The sequence below is a fragment of the Rhinatrema bivittatum genome, chromosome 1 (genome assembly GCF_901001135.1).
Source record: "Rhinatrema bivittatum chromosome 1, aRhiBiv1.1, whole genome shotgun sequence".
In the NCBI taxonomy this organism is placed as follows: domain Eukaryota; kingdom Metazoa; phylum Chordata; class Amphibia; order Gymnophiona; family Rhinatrematidae; genus Rhinatrema; species Rhinatrema bivittatum.
In genome coordinates this window covers 479,813,999-479,832,613 of record NC_042615.1, presented here as the reverse complement: position 1 = coordinate 479,832,613, position 18,615 = coordinate 479,813,999, and the positions used below count along the sequence as shown (strand labels likewise).

Here is an 18,615-nt window from a genome sequence, read left to right as displayed (position 1 = left end):
GATTGCTTTGATTTGAAAAAGGAGAAATAAAGAAAATAAATTTGCCTCACTCTCCTGTGGTGATACCAAAAGGTCCCTACCCAGATGAGAATTCCTGAGGTGATTTCTGTAGACCCTCAGATGAGTGCCTTGGTCCCGTAGCTGGTTTTTCAGCCAATGTGAACTCAGCTGTTAAGCAGCTGAAAGGCAGCGGGTACAGGAAGCCAAGCATGGAGGTGACACCATATGCACTCTCCTCCCTCCTCCTCCCGCAGCCAGAAAACATCTTTGTACTCAGCCAGGTAAGGCTGAGCTCAGGTGAGTTTAAAAAAAAATACAGAGACAGAGAAGGAAGGTTTTTTGTTATAGGGCTTCCTCCTTCCCCTGGTCTCTGTGCTCAGCGCGTTGTTCTGATGTTCATCCCACTCTCTGGGAGGTTGAGGGACATTGGGCAGCCTGGCGGGTTGAGCAGCCTCTGTAGGCTAGGCCCTACTGTGAGGCTTTTTCACTGCATGCCGCGTGATGGGCCTCAACAGCGTTTCACGTGCTTTCTTAGTCTGCTCTCTACAGGATTGTCAGTTCAGTGTGTGCGTCTAGTTATGCGTCCAGGTTGTGCATCCAGTTTTTGGATGCTTAGACAGGCCTAGTAGTCTGTGCACCCAAGTTAAGCAGTGCCTTAAGTGGCTGTCCGCTTACCTGTGTGCAGAAGTTATGTTGCTGTGTGCTTAATTTTTTATGGCACCTATCCTAGGGACTCCTAGGTGTGAGATGCCTAAGTGTTGAATGCCTACGTTTTGGAAGCCTTGAATTGTTGGATACCTTAAAATAAAAAAAACAAAGAAAGCTAGATGCATGCTTTCCGGTCCCTGATCAGCGTGCTGCCGACATAATGGCGCCTATATCTAAGAAACCTAAGCGCCTTTCTCTTTCTACTGCCTATCATATTCGGGCATCTTAGCCAGGAGTGTCCACTGACTTGTGCCAGCGCTGTTTGGAGGGTCAGGGAGAATTTTCTTCCTGTGATTTAACTAAGCTTGGTTCTTCCCAGCTGGATGTAGGCCTGGGTAAAGACGTTTCAGGTGGAGTGCCTGAATTTGGGACTCCCCTAACTGGTTCTTCAGCAGGGGAAAGTACCTCAGTGAGTACACCTCAGGTACTTCCTGGTCTGGATATTTCTACAGTTTCGTGGGTAGATTTTTCCAGGGATTGCAATCCTTTCTGTAGGCATAGTCATCAGCCCTGTCCAATGCTCCCAGGGCAGTCTCGCAGGTCAGAACTTTGCCTGGACTTAATGTTAAGCGCCAGAATACTCCTAGAGCAGCAGCGGGACTGCCTGATAGAGATACGGATGGCACGGATGATGACACCGATCCTTATTCGCTTGAGGATGATAAGATTCCTCCAGGATAGAATCATATAGGATTATGCTACGGTTCTTTCATAGAGATGAACTACCAGCTCTGATTTCCCAGACCTTGAAAATGCCTGGGGTTCCTGGGACAAATTCCATATCCAAGCCACAGAGAAATCCCATTTTGGTTTCCTTTCATAAAGCCTCTTGTTTCCTTCCCCTGTGATGAAGGCTATTCAAGATTGATTAATCTTGAGTGGGGCACCCCAGAGGCTAGTTTCAAAGGGGGTCGGTTTTTGGAAGGCCTGTATACCTTGGATCCAGTGGTAAGGGAGTGTTTCTGTTTTCTGAAAGTGGATGCACTTGGGTGTGCAGTTTCCATGTGGACCACTATTCCCGTGGAAGGAGGAGCGGCCTCATGATAGGATTGAGACAATCCTTAAGCAATCGTTTGAAGCAGTGGCAATGACCTTGCAAATCACTTCTTGTTGTTCCTTGGATCACTCTTGTTTGCTTCTCTCCCAAGAGGTCTATGACTCTGGGGTGAACTCCAGGGCAATTATGGAACCAGCTGCTGCCTTCTTGGCAGATGCAGGCTGTGATCTGGTCTGCACTTCAGCCAGAGGGGTGGCTGCGATATTGGTGGCCAGGCGTCAGTTATGACCAATGCAACCTCCAAGACTAACCTCACCAAATTGCCCATTAAAGGCTCGCTTTTATTTGGGAGTGAGTTGAGAAACTGGCCAGTAAGTGGGGCGAATCACTGGTTCCTTGTTTACTGGAGGATAAGAAGCAGACGCTATGCTCCTTTACCATGAGAGGTCGTGCTAGAGGATCCAAGTGTTTTTGACCCTATAGAGGAGTGATTTTTCAGAGGACTCAACCCTTTGATAGGTCTCAGTTCTTTCATCCCAGCCAACCCAGAAGGGACGCAGGCTTTGGTAGTGGAGCCTCCCAATGAAGGTTAGCTCACTTACCCCTGAGAACATGAGACAGGGGGATGCCTCTCTCTCTATTATCAGAGGTAGGTCAAAATCACATTGAATCAATGGATCCTGGAGGTGAAACAGGAAGGATATGCGATGGAGTTTCACAGTGTTCCTCAGGATGTGTTCATGGAGTCTTCCTGCTACTCCCTGCAGAAGAAGCAGACAGTGGAGGGTACATTGGCAAGGCTCCTTAGTCTGAGGGCTGAGGTTTCCAGTGCCCACGTCTCAACAAAATATGGGGCAATATTCCATTTATTTTGCATCCTCTTCAGCGCTCCTTACTGTCTTGATGGAACCGGAAGTCTCCGGACTATTCAATACAGCTCCACCTGCTGATGGAGGTCTCTGAGCTCAGTGTTGCCTATTAACTGAGTATTGAAATGGTTATCTGTTTAATCAAGTTTTGCTAGTCTGTCCACAGTTGCTTTTGAAGAGATTACTGTCAGGCTGATGTCACTGCAGGGGTATATGTATTTATTTATTTATTTTGAACTTTTCTATACCGACATTCATGTGGCAAGATACATATCATATCGGTTTACAGTGGAACACAATATTGCAACAAGCGTTACATAGAACTGGGAAAACAGTGGATAATACTAGGGGTAGTGTTAGCAGCTGTTAACAAGAGAGACACTTAGCGAACGAAGAGTCGATTAAGCAAAAAACTGTATGTATTGTGACGTCAATTTGCTCCGTCTCCATCTGCTCGAGGATGCGCATAACTCACGTGTTCTGGATTCATCTGACTGTCCTAAAGAAAAGGAAATGATCAAGTAAGTAGTAATTTCTCTTTCTAAGTGTGTGTGCCTGATGAAAAGGAAAGAAAGGTAAGTAATTCTAAGTGTCTTTCTTTCTCTTCCACCCACCCCTAAGCAGATTCTTTGATTTATAGACTCCTATCCCATTTAAAAGACATTTTTACACTAAAAATCAATCATGGATTTATCTAAAACAGGGGAGTGACCTAGCCCTTATTAATAAATTAATTGTTCCCTTGCAGGCCTTTGCTAAATTAACATTAAATACACCATATAAATTTAAATAACTTTAGTTTATAGATCCCTACTCCATTAGCAATCTAAATTAAATGAGAACACAACAATATTAAGATGCAGACAGTCTAGCAGCAAGATGGGGGCCTTCCAGTCTTATGTACAGAATGCCATATATTTGATTATCTACCAATTGGTGAGAGGTTGTATGTGTGTGCCCGGTGCAAAGAGTTCCTGTCTGTCAAAGAATGAGTCCAATCTCTTGAGTCTAGAATCACAGACCTGGAGGATCTGAGAAAGACAGAAAGCTACATAAAGGAGACCTTCAGGGACATAGTAGCCAAGTCCCAACTCCAGTCTGGCAGCCCTTGTCCTGCCTTGGAGGAGCAAGGTCACCTGGATGGAGAGCATCAACTTGGTGTATCAGGAAGTGATCCTGTAGCTAGGACCTGCTCACCAGGTAATGCTCAGAGGATGGGTTTCCAAGGGTTTATGCCCAGGAGGGAAAGGCTAGGTCAGCCATCCTAGCTGGTGATTCAGTCATTAGGAATATGGATAGTTGAGTGGCTGGAGGATGTGAGGATCACTTGGTAACTTGCCTGCCTGGTATGAAGGTTGCAGACCTTATTTTCTGGAGAGGAACTGACTGTCGTGTTACAGGTGGGTACCAACAACATAGGAAGGTGTGGGAGGGAGGTTCTGGAAGTCAGATTTAGGCTTTCAGGTAGAAAGTTGAAAACCAGAAACTCTAGGATAACATTCTCTGAAATGCTTTCTGTCCTACGCATGGGATCCCAGAGGCAGGCAGAGCTCTGGAGTCTCAATAAGTGTTTGAGACGATGGTGTATGGAAGAGGGCTTTAGTTTTGTTAGGAATTGGGCAACATTTTGGGGAAGTGGGAGCCTATTCCAAAAGGATGGACTCCACCTTAACTGGAGTGGAACCAGGCCGCTGGTGCTAACCTTTTAAAAGGAGCCAGAGCTTCTTTTAAACTAGGAGAAAGCAGACAGACACTGTGCAGTGCATGGTTTGGAGGGAGATACCTTCAAAGGTTACTAAAATAATTTCATATTCATAGTAAATGCACACAGCAGGGTAACAGGATTCAAAAGAGGGGGAGGTGTAAGGACATTTGAGGTTTTGAGCCACTGAGTGGGCTGGAGCTCTGCCGAGAGATCTGTTCTATCTGTGGAGAATTGGGGACATAGTAGCATTATTTTCCCAGGTATTATGGGCTGGGTTATGCCCAGTTAGGTACTCATTGGCTATAAGGTAAACCCACCCTGTTCACTCAGCTGTTTTAAATTCTAGCCAGCAGGGAGTTCTCTGTTAGCACAATGTCTACCAAGTGTTTAAGGCTTATGCTGAACAAGGCTGCATTGGACTATATTGAACTGTATTGGATCTCATCTTTGGTTGTCCAGTAAGGGAAATCATATTTTTGACTACCTTGGATATTTATTTACAGATTGTAATTCAGGGAACATATGTTAGGTCCTCAGTTTTCTTTCATTGGAGCATAGCTACTGTTGCACTTTAATTAGACCCTGACAGGAGGCAGGAAGGCTGCACTTGCAGACCAAGGTCTTAAACATACGTAATGGGCCTATTTTAAAATGATGACAACTGATCCTCCACTTGGAGAGATCGATCCTGGAAACACATTTTACGTCCCCTTTTGTCATGGCTGAACAAAAATATATTGCTCTAAACTATCAATTGATTGTAAACCTAACAACTAAAAAAAAAAGCTAGTGCATAGGGGAAAACACAACAAAAGAATTGCCATACAGGGTCAGACCGAAGGTACTTCAAACCCAGTATCCAGTTTCCAACAGTGATCAATCCAGATCACAAGTACCTGGCAAGATCCCAAATAGATAAATCCCATGCTGCTGATAACGCCCAGGGATAAGTAGTGGCTTTCCCCAAGTCTACCTGGTTAATAACAGTTTATGGACTTGTCCTCCAGGAGCTTGCCCAAACCTTTTTAAAGTCATCTATGCTAACTGCCTTTACCACGTCCTCCGGTAATGAATTCCAGAGCTTAATTGAGCATTTAGTGAAAAAGAAATTTGTCCAATTTGTTTTAAATGTACTACTTAACTTCAAGGAGTGTCTCCTAGTTTTTGTATTTTTTTTTTTTGGAAAGAGTAAATAACTGATTTACATTTACTTGTTCTACTCCACTCGTGATTTTGTAGACCTCTATCATATCCTACCTCGGCCATCTTTTCTCCAAGATGAACAGCCCTAACCTCTTTAGCTTTTCCTCATAGGGAACCGTTCCATCCCCTTTATCATTTTGGTTGCTCTTCTCTGAACCTTTTCCAGTTCAACTTTGAGATGCAACGACCAAAATTGCACATAGTAATTGAAGTGCCATGTCACCATGGAGCAATATAAAGGTATTATGATATTCTCCATTTTAATCTCCATTCTTTTCCTAATAATTCCTAATATTTTGTTTGCTTTTTTGACTGCTGCTACACACTGAACCGAGAATTTTAAAGTATTGTCCACAGTGATGCTGGGTTGTAATCCCTTTTCCTGGGTTGTAACTCCTAAAATGGAAGCTAACATCATATAGCTACAGTGTAGCCTATTTTTACCTGTGTGCATCACTTTTCACTTCTCTACATTAATTTCATCTGCCATTTGGATTCCCAGTCTCGCAAGGTCCTCCTGCAATTTTTCACAATCCGCTTGTGATTTAACAACTCGGAATAATTTTGTCACCTGCAGATTTGATCACCTCACTTGTCATTCCTTTTTCCAGATCATTTATAAACATATTAAAATGCACCTGTCCCAGTAGAGATCCCTGAGGCATCCCACTGTTTACCTTTCTTTACTGAGAAACTGACCATTTATTCCTACGCTGTTTCCTATTTTTTAACCAGTTTACAATCCACATTAGGACATTGCCTCTTATCCCCTGAATTTTTAATTTTCTCAGGAGTTTCTCATGCGTGTCGTTGTCCATCACCTTCTGAAAATCCAAATATACTATAACCATTGGCTCACCATTATCCACATGTTTATTAACCCCTTGAAAAAAATATAGTAGATTGGTGAGGCAAGACTTTCCCTTGTGTAAATCCATTCTGACTGTACCCCATTAAACTGTTTCCTTATATTCTGTGATTTTATTTTTTAGAATAGTGTTTATGATTTTTCCCAGCACTGAAGTCAGGTTCATCAATCTACAGTTTCCCATATCATCCCTAGAGCCTTCTTTGAAGATTGGCGGTACATTGGCACTCTCTAGTCTTCAGGTACAATAGATGATTTTAATGATAGGTTATAAATTACTAGTAATAGGTCTGCAATTTGCTACTCTTTAGTTTGTCAATTTGCTCCATCACATCTTTCAAGTTTGCCATGATTTGTTTCAATTCTTCTGAATCATCACCATTAAGTACCATTTCCATAATGGGTAGCTCCCCAACTTCTTCAGTAAAGATCAAAGCAAAAACATTTTTTAATCTTTTTGCTATGCCTTTGTCTTCCCTAAGTGCCCCTTTAACCTCTTGGTCATCTAACGGTCCAACCGATTCCCTCGCAGACTTCCTGTTTCAGATATATATTTTTAAAGTTTTTATTATGAGTTTGCCTCTACAGCCAGCTTATTTTCAAATTCTCATTTTGCCTGCCTTATCAGTGTTTTACAACCAAATGTTCAAATGTGAGAAAGCTAGTAAATCCTTATTCACACGCAATAGTGAATGATGTGTACTTACCTGCTTATCCCTATCCTCTTTTAAATACCTTAGTCCAGATGCCATGCCTGGGTAGCACAGAAAATCCTCAACACCCCCAAGGGCTGAAGGGATATTCTTTTGAATCAGCCTGCAAGCCTGTGACTAAACGAGCTTGAAAATGAAGGGGGGGCTCCAAAAGCATCCCTTTCCTATGGTGCTATTTTGTTCAGCAACTGCCTTGACAGTGGGCAATATGACTGGACAGACTTCTCAGCTAATACTGAGTTTTCCACAGCTATGTCAGGCTCACAATCAGGAGGGTTAGGGATGGGTGAGGCTATGCCCAGAGGCCCCTCATCAGTGCCTGGTTCAGTTCAAGCCGCAAGGCTAAATCTGAAACTTTTTAAGAGCATTCTTTTCTCCTTGGCTACAGAATAAAATAATCTTTTAACCGAGACAACTAAGTAGCAATGCTACATATATAAACAAACCGGGAGGGATAGGCTTTTTCAGTCTTTGTCAGGAAGCCTGCAACATTTGGAAATGGACACATTTTTCTTCAAGCTAGTTCTGAGACAGAAAACCAGATGGCCATATTGAGCCGCCACTTATAGTTACATGAATAGTCAGACAATTGAGTAGCCCAGTAACTGTTCCATCTCAGAGGCACTTTGATCATAGATCTGTTTGCAATGCCATTAAAAAACAAAGTTCCCACGTACTGCCACAGGATATTAATGGAGAACATTTTGGTAGTAGACACTTTCTCAGTTTTATCTAACTATTTTCATTCCCCAGTTCCTCTTATATCCAAAGTATTTTAGTAGTTAAGAAAAGAGGAGGGTCATGATTTTGATAGTACATTTTTGGCCTTGTCAGGTTTGGTTTCCATGGCTATAATGCCTCCTTGTTCAAATTCTGGTAAGATTATACATGTTCCCATCCCTGATCACACAGTGTTATGGGAATCTTCTACATCTCAATTTTCAGTCTTTGGCTCTAACTACATGGATTTTGTAAGCAAACTAGCATCTTCTCTATAATTGCCTTCTGAAGTGGGCAAAAGCCTCTGTGCATCTAGAAAATACTCAATCGTATAGCTACAAATGGATAAGGTTCACCCTCTTGGGCACTACTTTATAAGAAGACCCATTTACAGGTCCTGTTCCCATGTTACTTCTATATCTCTTAAACCTTTCTCATTCAGGATTGAAGACCTGCTAGATCAGAATTCACTTCATTGCTATACCATAAAAATTTCTGTGGTCTTATTTCTCATCAACTTACGGTTGCCAGGTACATGAAAAGGCTGAATCATCATAAACCTCCAAAAAAATCCTCCTATTTCCTGGGATTTAATTGTAGTTCTGGCTCATTAAACTGCCATTTGAACCTTTGGCAAAAGGAGAAATTTAAGTTTCTCTCTTTGAAAGTTTTAACAAGAGTTACATCTGCCCGGTGAGTAATCAAGTAGTTTTCAATACATTCTAAATTTCTACCAAAAATTCTCTTTCAGTTTCATTTAAATCAATCTATTGTCTTACCAACATTTTTTCCAAGACCACACACCAGTAAGGGTGAACAGGCTTACAAAGACAAACTCATACGAAAAGTCTTCACAACCCCTTGTTGTTTTCAACCCAGTCGATCAAGGTTTGTCAGTTACAAAGAGAACCCTTTGATTTTGGCAGTCTGATTGCTTCTCCTTCTGCTATAATTAATCAAGACTCCATCTCCAAAGTAAAGTAAAAGCCCATCAAGTCAGGGCTACAGCAGCTTGCTTAGCACATCTTCACTCTGCCTCTATTGAAGATATATGCATGGCTGCCAGTTGGACTTCCAAACATATATTTCCTGTTCATTTTTGCCTAGAAAAAGCTTTGCATCAAGATAGCAGTTTTGTATAGGTAGTTCTAAAGAGCTTATTGAACTGATTCCTTCAGCTCTTCCCTCTCTCTGGTATAATACAAGTTGCATGTTTTTTCAGTAAAGTAAAATTGTAATAATTATTTTCATGCAACCCTCAGCTTGGGAGTCCCCACTTGTGTGGTTGATAGTTCTTATTCTTGGAGAAAGCAACGTTGCTCACTTTCAGCATGTGTTCTCCATAGGCAGGAGGACAAATCAGGCACACAATTCCACCCTCCTTCCCTTGGAGTTGAAGGTCAGTTTGCTTCAAAGACTGAGGAGACATGGAAAGCATTGGTTGTGCAGGAAGGTCTGTGCATGCTCAGAAAGACCTTCTCAGTCTTTCTGACCTCTGAGAGAGCTTCCTGGATCTGCTGTCTCTGGAGAACACCTGTTGCAGGTGAGCAGTTTTGCTTTTACTGCAGTCTTACCATATTACTTAGCTTCAGCACTGAGGTTTCTTTACCAAGATCCTGGTAGAAATGCTGCAACAGCAGGGGACTTTTATGCAATCATACCTTGACAATTTATTGATTAGAATCTCCTAATTTCAGGAAACCATCATGGCAAGGCAAAGAGTTGTATAGCACTTGCAGACACATGGCTGGGAATATGTCCTATTTTATTCCTTTACAGATTCTGTACTACTTGGGGACATGGTTTCCAAACAAGTATCTACAGTGGAAGAAATAGAACCATATAAGGATGGATGCAGTTAAAATGCGGTGTGGTTGGATCTTATACTAACCTCATATTACAAGGAATTTGGTTAAGTACCATTATATGAACTATTAGAAATAAAAAATGAAAACTTGAGCAGTTTAAAAAATTAAAAAAATCTTTAGAAACCTTACCAGTACCATTCTGCTGTTAATGCTAATAAATATCTGACCCTGACAGTTTAAGATCCTGCTTACTAAGGCAATTTCTCTTTTATTTACCTATCTTTATTTCTTAATTGCTTTACAGATTAAAAAATTGCCCAAAGCAATGTACAAAAATAACATTAAACAATAAGTAAAACAAGACAACATAAAACAATACTGTAGCCTATCAAAGATACTCTCACACAGATCCAGTTTAAATAGCTCAGTGGCTTACCCACACTTCTAAATTGATACACTGCTACCAGATGACATAAACCAAGTTTTTAATGATTTATGGAATTTCAGCAGATTATTTTCAGCTTTTAAAGAAGGTGGTAAAGCATTCTACAAACTTGGAATCGCTGCTGAAAATAACCTATTGAACAATCTAGAGTGGAGAAATATCTTATTAGGCGGCAATTGCAAAAAATGTTTCCCTGCAGATCTAAGCTTTCTCTTATCCTCATACCATTTTAATCTATGGTAAATGAAGCCTTTTGCAAGTAAGGGTTTTGCTCATACATTGCACTCTATAACTGCCTTGAAGCTCTAATTATTACTCAACACCTCCACTAGAGCACTATCTCCTCTTCTTCCAGCATTCAGAGAGTTTGAAGCATCACTTGTGAAGCAGGAGATGGCTAACATGCCCCGTGGAGTGTATCATACTGCACTGAGAGGATGCTCTACACGTTCAGATCAAGGGAAGACTGTAGCTGGAGTCCCAAATTTTATGTTGAAAATGTATGAGAAGAACAAGCAGCCGGGCCTGAAGCCTGGATTGGCAGGTAATTGTCCCAATAGCATCATCAAATAGCAAGGCAAAAATGTAAAATTATGCACATCTTCCCTAGAAAGGGTTATTGTATAGCAGCATATTTCTTATAAGAGATAAATAAAGTTACCTTCCTCTGGTAAAAACATTGAACTTTGAGTTCAGAAGAACCCTGGCATGTGAATTTGCATCTCCCTTTTGCTGCTTAATTTTCCCTGTGCCTCAGTTTACCCATTGTTAATGATTATTATATATTTTTTAATTTTCTCCATCTTTGGAAGCTTTATTTTTTTACAGTCCAAATGTCAGAAATATGTTACCAGATTAGCTATCTATTAGCTTTATGAATGTTTCTGAAATATCAAATTATAGGGCATGTTGGAATCCTGTTTGGCTGAGAAATGCTGAACTGCTGGCTTTTGTAGACATTTGATGATTTTGCAGCATGCTGCTGTTTATAAATGATGCTGGTTGTAGCAGCACCTACCTCCTTTTTCTTCAGTGTAGCTCCCAGCTCACAGGATGAGAATCAAAGCTGTAAAAAGAGCCTTGGCAAATGTGATGTCCATATTGAGTAAGCTGTGAAGTAGGAAAGTTATCTGGATATTTACTCTGGTAGCTTCACTAGATACGCTTTCTGCTAAATTAACCCAGCTAAAGTAAACGTTACCTATTTGGGTGAATTTTTAGGACAGCCTTCTGGCATGAGCAGACTTCCCCGGATAACTTCATCCAGATAGTTCTGAATATTAATGCTCACCAGTCCTGTCCTTGGAATGTGCCATCACTGCCTCCTTTTTTTATCCTGTTAAATTTTGTGCATGTAATGAGTTACCTGGACAGAATTTAAATGGAGCGTGGGGGGCAGGGCAGGGAATTTTTAGATATCTGTATACCTGTTTTCTGAATTTATTTCCCTCCAAAGTATGGGTCCTGATTCACGTAGACTTTTCTTCTAGTCAGTGTCTATGGGAAAAATGCTTAGTGAATGAGGCCTATGATTTGATATTAATTCTGAGTACTAGAGTTCTGAGAGAGTTTGTGAACATCTTAGGATTGTCTATTTTATTGTCTCTAGTTTATACTCAAAATATGATTAGATCCTAATCCTGGTAAGTAAGAAAGATAACTCCATTGAATAAATAACTCATAACTGATACAAAAAGGATATATTTTGATTATTTATTCAACAAAAAGATAAAAAATAAGTATCCTTGTGTGAAAAAGTATGTGAACCCTTCATTCAGTAACTGGCACCTTGTTGAGCATCAATCACTTCAACTAAACATTTCTCGTAACTGTTGATCAGTCTCTTACATCAAACTTGAGGAATTTTTGCCCATTCTTCTATACAGAACTTTTTCAACTCTGTGACATTTGAGGGCTTCTGTGCATGAACAGCTAGTTTCACAACAGGATTTAGGTTAGGACTGACTTGGCCAATTCAAAATAGGAAATCTCTTCTTCAGACTTTCTGTAAGAGATTTACTTGAATGTTTAAAGCCATTGTCTTGCTTCATGACCCACTTCTACTCACAGACGGATGGCCTGACATTCTTCTCTAGAATGTTTTTGATTTAAAGCACAATTCATGATTCCATCAGTGAGAACAAGCCATCCGGAAGACTTGTAGATCATCCCAATGCTCTTTGATGAACCAGAGGTGGGCAGCAATACTCTTTTCAGAGTCAGTATTTTAGCTATCCTCCCATGACCACCATTTCCATTCAGTTTTTTCTGGTGGTTGATGCATGAACCCTCATAACAGCCACAGCAAGAGAGACCTGCAGACCTTTAGTTATTAGTCTGGGGTTCTCTGTGGCTTCATGAATGATCTTCCAGTTTAGTCTTGGCAAGGATAACCAATCCTAAATGGAGTCACTGTAACCTTCAGATTTTTCCATTTGCAGATCCTCTGTCTGACGTTGGATGGATGAATTCTTAAATGTTTAGAAATATTCTTGTAACCTTGCCCATCCCTTTCCATTTATTTCTTACATACTGCAGAACCAGATCCCATGACCTGCCCAACATGGTGTACAAAATAATAAAATCACAGCATAACAAACTTAATACCAAATTACAAAGCCAAAACCATCTCATCCTACCCTGCTTCCAATAAAAAAAAAATCTCCCCCAACCCAAAACTCACCTAGAAACCAGTCATTCCAGCCTCAAGTCCTTCCTGCAAGGTGTTTCCATCACTCTCACCCTGCAGGATAGTTTACTTGTTACCCAATTATTTAAGCACCTAATTCTAATTAGTCAATTGTGCCAAGGAAACTAGGGATTCACCTAGTATTTCACACATGCTGATTCTGAATTAGTCTTATTGGGGCCGATATTCAGCTGCGGAGCGGCTAGTTAAGTTAGTCGGATATAGCTATCCAGATAACTTAACGGGATTGTTCATCAGCACAGCTGTGCCACTGAATATCCCCGGCTATCTTAAAGTTAGCCAGTTATGTCTAACCGGCTAACTTTAGGACAGCCCTATGGGCTGATCAGAGTTAGCCACATTGGTTAAGCAGCTAACTTGGAATATCGGAGTTAGCCTCATAGCCATTTAGACAGATAACTTTTACTCGTCTAAATGGCTTTTGCATATCAGCCTCATTGTTCCTTCTTTGTATAGTATTGAGTCTCAAGAAACAGGGAATTGTTTAATGTATATCCTTTTTATTGCATAAGAAAAGACTGGTTTCAATTAAACAAGGTTATAATGGAAAGAACTTGCAATTCTCGTTATTTTACTTGGGGTTCACAAACGTTTTCTCAGCACTTTACAGTTCTGTAGAGGATGATTCACATAGTTCTTATATTCCTACCACAAAGACTTTACAACCTCATCGTTTGAGTGTAGAAAGGAGACGTGAGTGGTAAAGAGGATAATTAACCTATGGTTTGCAGTTAAACACCTGAAATCACATTACCACCTAGTTTTCTGGACAGGAAGTCCCTCTTCACAAATCAGTCATGATGCTTATATGCTTTATCTGTTCCCTTATCACCTGTTTTCTCCATTGCACCTCCTGCTTCCCAGACTAGTTACACAACTTCTGTGATGAGAAAGAACAGTGCCAGCCTTGTCATAATGGAGTCCAGACATTAGCAAAATCTGTGACTTCTGGCTGGCTGGAGGGCTGAAATATTAAAGAATGTTCAAATTGAACCCTGTTTTTATAGTTCACTGTTGAACATTTTTTTTAAATTGTACAGAATAGATACTTGGAGCACATCCTGCTTTGCTTAAAAAGATACAAGTTCCTGACAAAATATGGTTGCCACCTGCAAATGGCAGTGGAAAGTCTGCAGAGAGCTCCATGTAAAGTAATGGAGCTGCCTGATAGCTACCGAAGGCTATCCATGACTGTAGCTTTTCAGCAACTGCAATGCACTTGGAGAAATGTTTGCTGTATGGCCATTTGAGCTTTATTTTGCTGTCTTTAACATTTATATCTTCTGTTTGTTGGACAGCTGGTATGCTTCTGTGCTATGACTTGCCAATCCAGATGGACAGAGATGGCAGACCAATAAACCGATTTCTTGCCAGTAGAGGGCGCAGTTATCAACAGATGCTGACAGCGCTCATACACGAGGTATGGGCTTATAGTGCAGAACTCCTTATATGTCTTAAAAATGAGAATTATCCATACATATTGAGAACGGGTGGGCTTCATTAGCTTTTTATTACTAGTTTACGCTGATAAACTGTGTGTGCGGCCAGTCATAAAGAACTGCTATCTTGCTTTGGTGTCTCATGGTTTTGATGTAGGTTGTCACCATTGATTTGAGGGGAAACTGATTGTGAGAGACCACATCCTGGTGTTCCTTAATTGACCATCCCTCTACCAAGTTTCCAGATAGCCAATTAAGATATGTTGAAAGTTTGATGGTGTTAGTTTGCCAGGGGTTGCCTGAGTAAAAGTTAGAGAGTGACAGTTTGTTTTCCGGACTCTAGAGGGTGAGATCCTGCTTTCAGTAAACCAAAGCAAGTGGCAGGATCATGCATGTTTTTCATTCTTGCCACAGTAAGGTGGAAAAATAGCTGTGCAGTCAACAGCCTGGAATCTACAGATTGCTCTTATATTTCTTATAAAAAAAAGTGTTGATTCTTAAATTACTAAACAAATTATTTACAAAACTGCAAACATGATAAAGTAATATAGCTGTCACATTTACTTTTTCTGAATTAGCATACGTATATAAATTTGTAAGATTAAGGAAGGGGAAAGTCATGGGATAAAGGAAAGCAAGGAGACTGCACAACTTTGATTTTCAGTACCTAAACTTGAAAAGAACCTTTACTCTTTTTACAGCAGTAGCTTCCGTTTATTTTTTTTTTTTCAAACTTTGGGACCTATTATTCTAAAGATAGTTCACATTCAGGTTGATAAAAATGGATTCATTTAGAGCACACAGAAGGCAAAAGTCTCCATTTCATTTCGGTTAAGTGTTTTGACAGGAGACTCACAAATCAGATTCTCAAGCATCCTCTAAAGAGAAATATATTTCAGAGAGGCAGGCAAGATATAACACCACTACTTGTCTATGCATGTGAATTTTAGTCCTTACACTCAGTATTTTAGGGGAAATGGGGTTTCTGGAACAATTCATTCGCATAGTTGGGGCACAGAATGGTGGGAGTAGCAGAGTGAGGCTTGACGCTGCTTAGCAAAGCAGAGTCTTTGATGCTTGCTTTCTGTTTTGATTTATGATCGGACAGCAAGCAGTGAGCTTGTGGACATTCATGGTTTCACCGTGTAGCTTCAAACAAAAGTAAAGGATATAAATTTATATTTAACATACTCATAAGAAGGTTGATCATGAGGAGACTATTGTATTTCTTTATTTTAAAATGGTGCCACACAAATCTGTAGTCTGATGCAGTATACAACAATAAATAAATATACATACATCACAAGCTTGCTCAGCTTGTCAGTCAGTAATCTGGATACCATCTCAGCCAAGTTAAGCTCAATACCCAAAAAAACAAATCATGGTGGAAGGGCCCTCTCTTTTTTCCATGTGCTTTGGCAACTGTTTGAAACTCATGTAAGAAGTGGGCAGATGTGTCTGCTTCCCCAGGCCCCATGAGTACAGAAATCATCCATTGAATGAATGATTTTGCATTGGGACATGGTGCCATGACGCAATGCAAAAAGGAACTGAATAACTTGAAGAAAGAGCATGAAACAGAACCCCACACTGGCATGCACTTTTCAAAATAATACTGCCCTTGAAACTGGAATCTCAGTAATGGGAAGCTGCATGGATTCACAGGCAATATTCTGAAGGCAGACTCAATATCTGTTTTAGCTATTAAAGCCGCTTATCCACATTCCCTCATCACAGCTATTGCACCATCTAATGAAGCATACTACATCATGCATTCCTCTTGTGGCAGGTGATCATTCACGGATTCTCCATGCAGGGAGGACAAATTCTCTATAATCCTAAATTTACCTGCTCGCTCTTTGGTACAACTGCCAAAGGTGCTAGCATCATCCCCTTGGTAAATGGACCTGCCATCCTGCCCAGTGCCAGTTCTGCATCAGTTTTTAGATGAACAACCTCTGGATGCTGTACCACAGATGGTGGATTTGTTATTGCTAATAGTCCTTTGAAAGGGAATTATAAACCCATCCCTGAAACCCTCCGCTATTTTTTTTTTTTTTTGCTTCTCTGTATCTTGGATAACTATCAAGCCAGGCAGAACATAATGGCTAAAATGTTCTTTTGGAAGATAGGGGACTCATTTTGATTTGCCAGTACATGCTTTTGTGGTGCTCTTCGTGCCCTTGTTCGCAGGGTGGTGCAAGAAACATGGAACCAAGCATGCTTGAACCTACAGTCCTGAATGCTACAAGACAATTTATTGTATTGCCAGCATATATTGTTGTTCCCTTGCACGTGCCCGGCTCCCTGAGCTGCTGCAACTTTTTTTTTTTTTTTGGAGGTTGGCTTTGCGATCCCATATCACTTGCCTTATTGGCCATTTACTTTAACCACAACCCAATGTCTCGAGTACTCTAGGACATAAAATGGTTCTCTTCCATTTTGTCCCTAAAACGCTCATTATAGTTTAGCCATGCCCAATCCTCATAATCTTTATAGGCTTCAAGAATGGTATCGGCATAGCTCAACATGGGGCCACAATAGGAAGGGTCCTCCTGAACAACCACACTCATCATTCTGAGAGAGGCCCTTATCCAGTAAATTGTGTTTCTCAGGACTCTTCTCTTAGAAATGGCAACCATCTCCTTTTTATTCTTCTTGCCACCTCTCTTTCTCCTCCTTTCCATAATCTTAAGTATGTTTAAATATGTTCGCTTTCTGATATTCTTACAAAGTGACTTGGGAATACTTTCCCACAGTTGTGATAAAATAGTATGTGCTGGGGGTCCTCTTGTAGCCTTGGCCACATCCACTGAGGGCCAGGATGGATTACTATCAGAGGAGCTAGGAGCTAGACCCTAACCTGTTCTTATGTTTACCCTTTCTTTACGTTTTCCTTTCTGGGCCAGAAGTTCTCTGTGGGTTGAATGCGACCATCTGGATCCCTGGCCAACTCAGCCTTCAGAATATTGTCCCTTGGATTCACTATTCCATTCCCTGTCTCACTTGTGTTCAGCCCTGCTGGCGACTTGGGCCTTGCCTCTTCGCTTGAATCAGATGTCTCACAGGTAACTTGTACCAAGCTCTATTACAAGTGTGAGGAAACCATTTCAGCAGATATAAGGATCAATTTGCATCAGGGTAGCCTCCGCATGAGAAATCAGCCAGCCCTTCCCCCAACCACTCTGAGTACTCGCAGAGATATCCTTTCCTTGTGAACACACTTGCACACCGCTTTATGACCGAGCACAAGGACAAACCAATGGGCCCAAGCATGAGGGGTGGCATGGGTAAGTTCCAGGGAAACCCAGGTATATTGGGACACCCGAAGTCGCCATGCCATTTCCTGTGGCAGAGCTAATACTGTCATAATGGGTGTGGGCACTGGGGTTCCCATTGTGGATGAGGGGCTGGAACTGCTGCAAAAGCATGTTTGGTACCCATCCCACTTCCGATCCTCACTGTGTCCTTGGAAAACCTTGATTTATTGGATACCCAGTAGCCCCACCTGGCCACTGATATCTGGCTGTCTACAATGGGCAAACATACTTAGCCAGTGGATCTTCTTCGCATCCACTAACCCCAGGTATTGGGCTGAGGCCAGCCCACCCTCCCCAAACAGCCTCCCTTTTGGTAACAGTCATTACCCCAGCCTGTACTTTTTGTTTCCTTTCGACCCTTTTAATCTTTGGAGAACCTCTTTTTGTCACAATTTCTTCTTGCTCCCTTTGGTCTGGCCTGCTTGATACATCTGGGTTGATCCTGCAATGCGGCTTCATATCTTCTGCCATCACTGACGTACTAGGCCCTCCGCCTTGGTGCCTGCCACCCTCTTTGTTTTTTTTTCTATTTTTAATCTCTGGCTGAGTCCATCCTAAGAGCCATGTGCCCACTTGAATCCTTTGTCGGATGGCTTGTCGCTTCCCCAGGCAGTTATCATTACCGGCCTGTTTTGTGATCTCGGCTCCTCCTGCTGACTCTGGCTATCAGACTGCTCTGTTGCTCAGCGATCATAGATGGTGGACTCGCTCCATGGTGAGATCTCACCTTGAATGCTGTGTGCAATTCTGGTCACCGCATCTCAAAAAAGATACAGTTGCGATGGAGAAGGTACAGAGAAGGGCAACCAAAATGATAAAGGGGATGGAACAGCTCCCCTTTGAGGAAAGGCTGAAGAGCTTAGGGCTTTTCAGCTTGGAGAAGAGATAGCTGAGGGGGGATATGATAGAGGTCTTTAAAATCATGAGAGGTCTTGAACGAGTAGATGTGAATCGGTTATTTACACTTTCGGATAATAGAAGGACAAGGGGGACACTCCATGAATTTAGCAAGTAGTACATTTAACACTAATCGGAGAAAATTCTTTTTCACTCAGTGCACAATTAAGCTCTGGAATTTGTTTCCAGAGGATGTGGTTAGTGTAGTTAGTG

The 18,615-nt window shown here is 41.3% G+C and overlaps 1 protein-coding gene across 1 annotated transcript in view; it reads left to right on the top strand.

The window, feature by feature from the left end:
- Positions 1-18,615, top strand: part of FOCAD (focadhesin) — a 788,759-nt gene that overhangs the window by 411,246 nt on the left and 358,898 nt on the right. The window contains exons 20-21 of the mRNA XM_029606912.1: positions 10,392-10,580; positions 14,045-14,166. Coding sequence (XP_029462772.1) covers positions 10,392-10,580; positions 14,045-14,166 — 311 coding nt within the window. The remainder of the gene's footprint in view (positions 1-10,391; positions 10,581-14,044; positions 14,167-18,615) is intronic.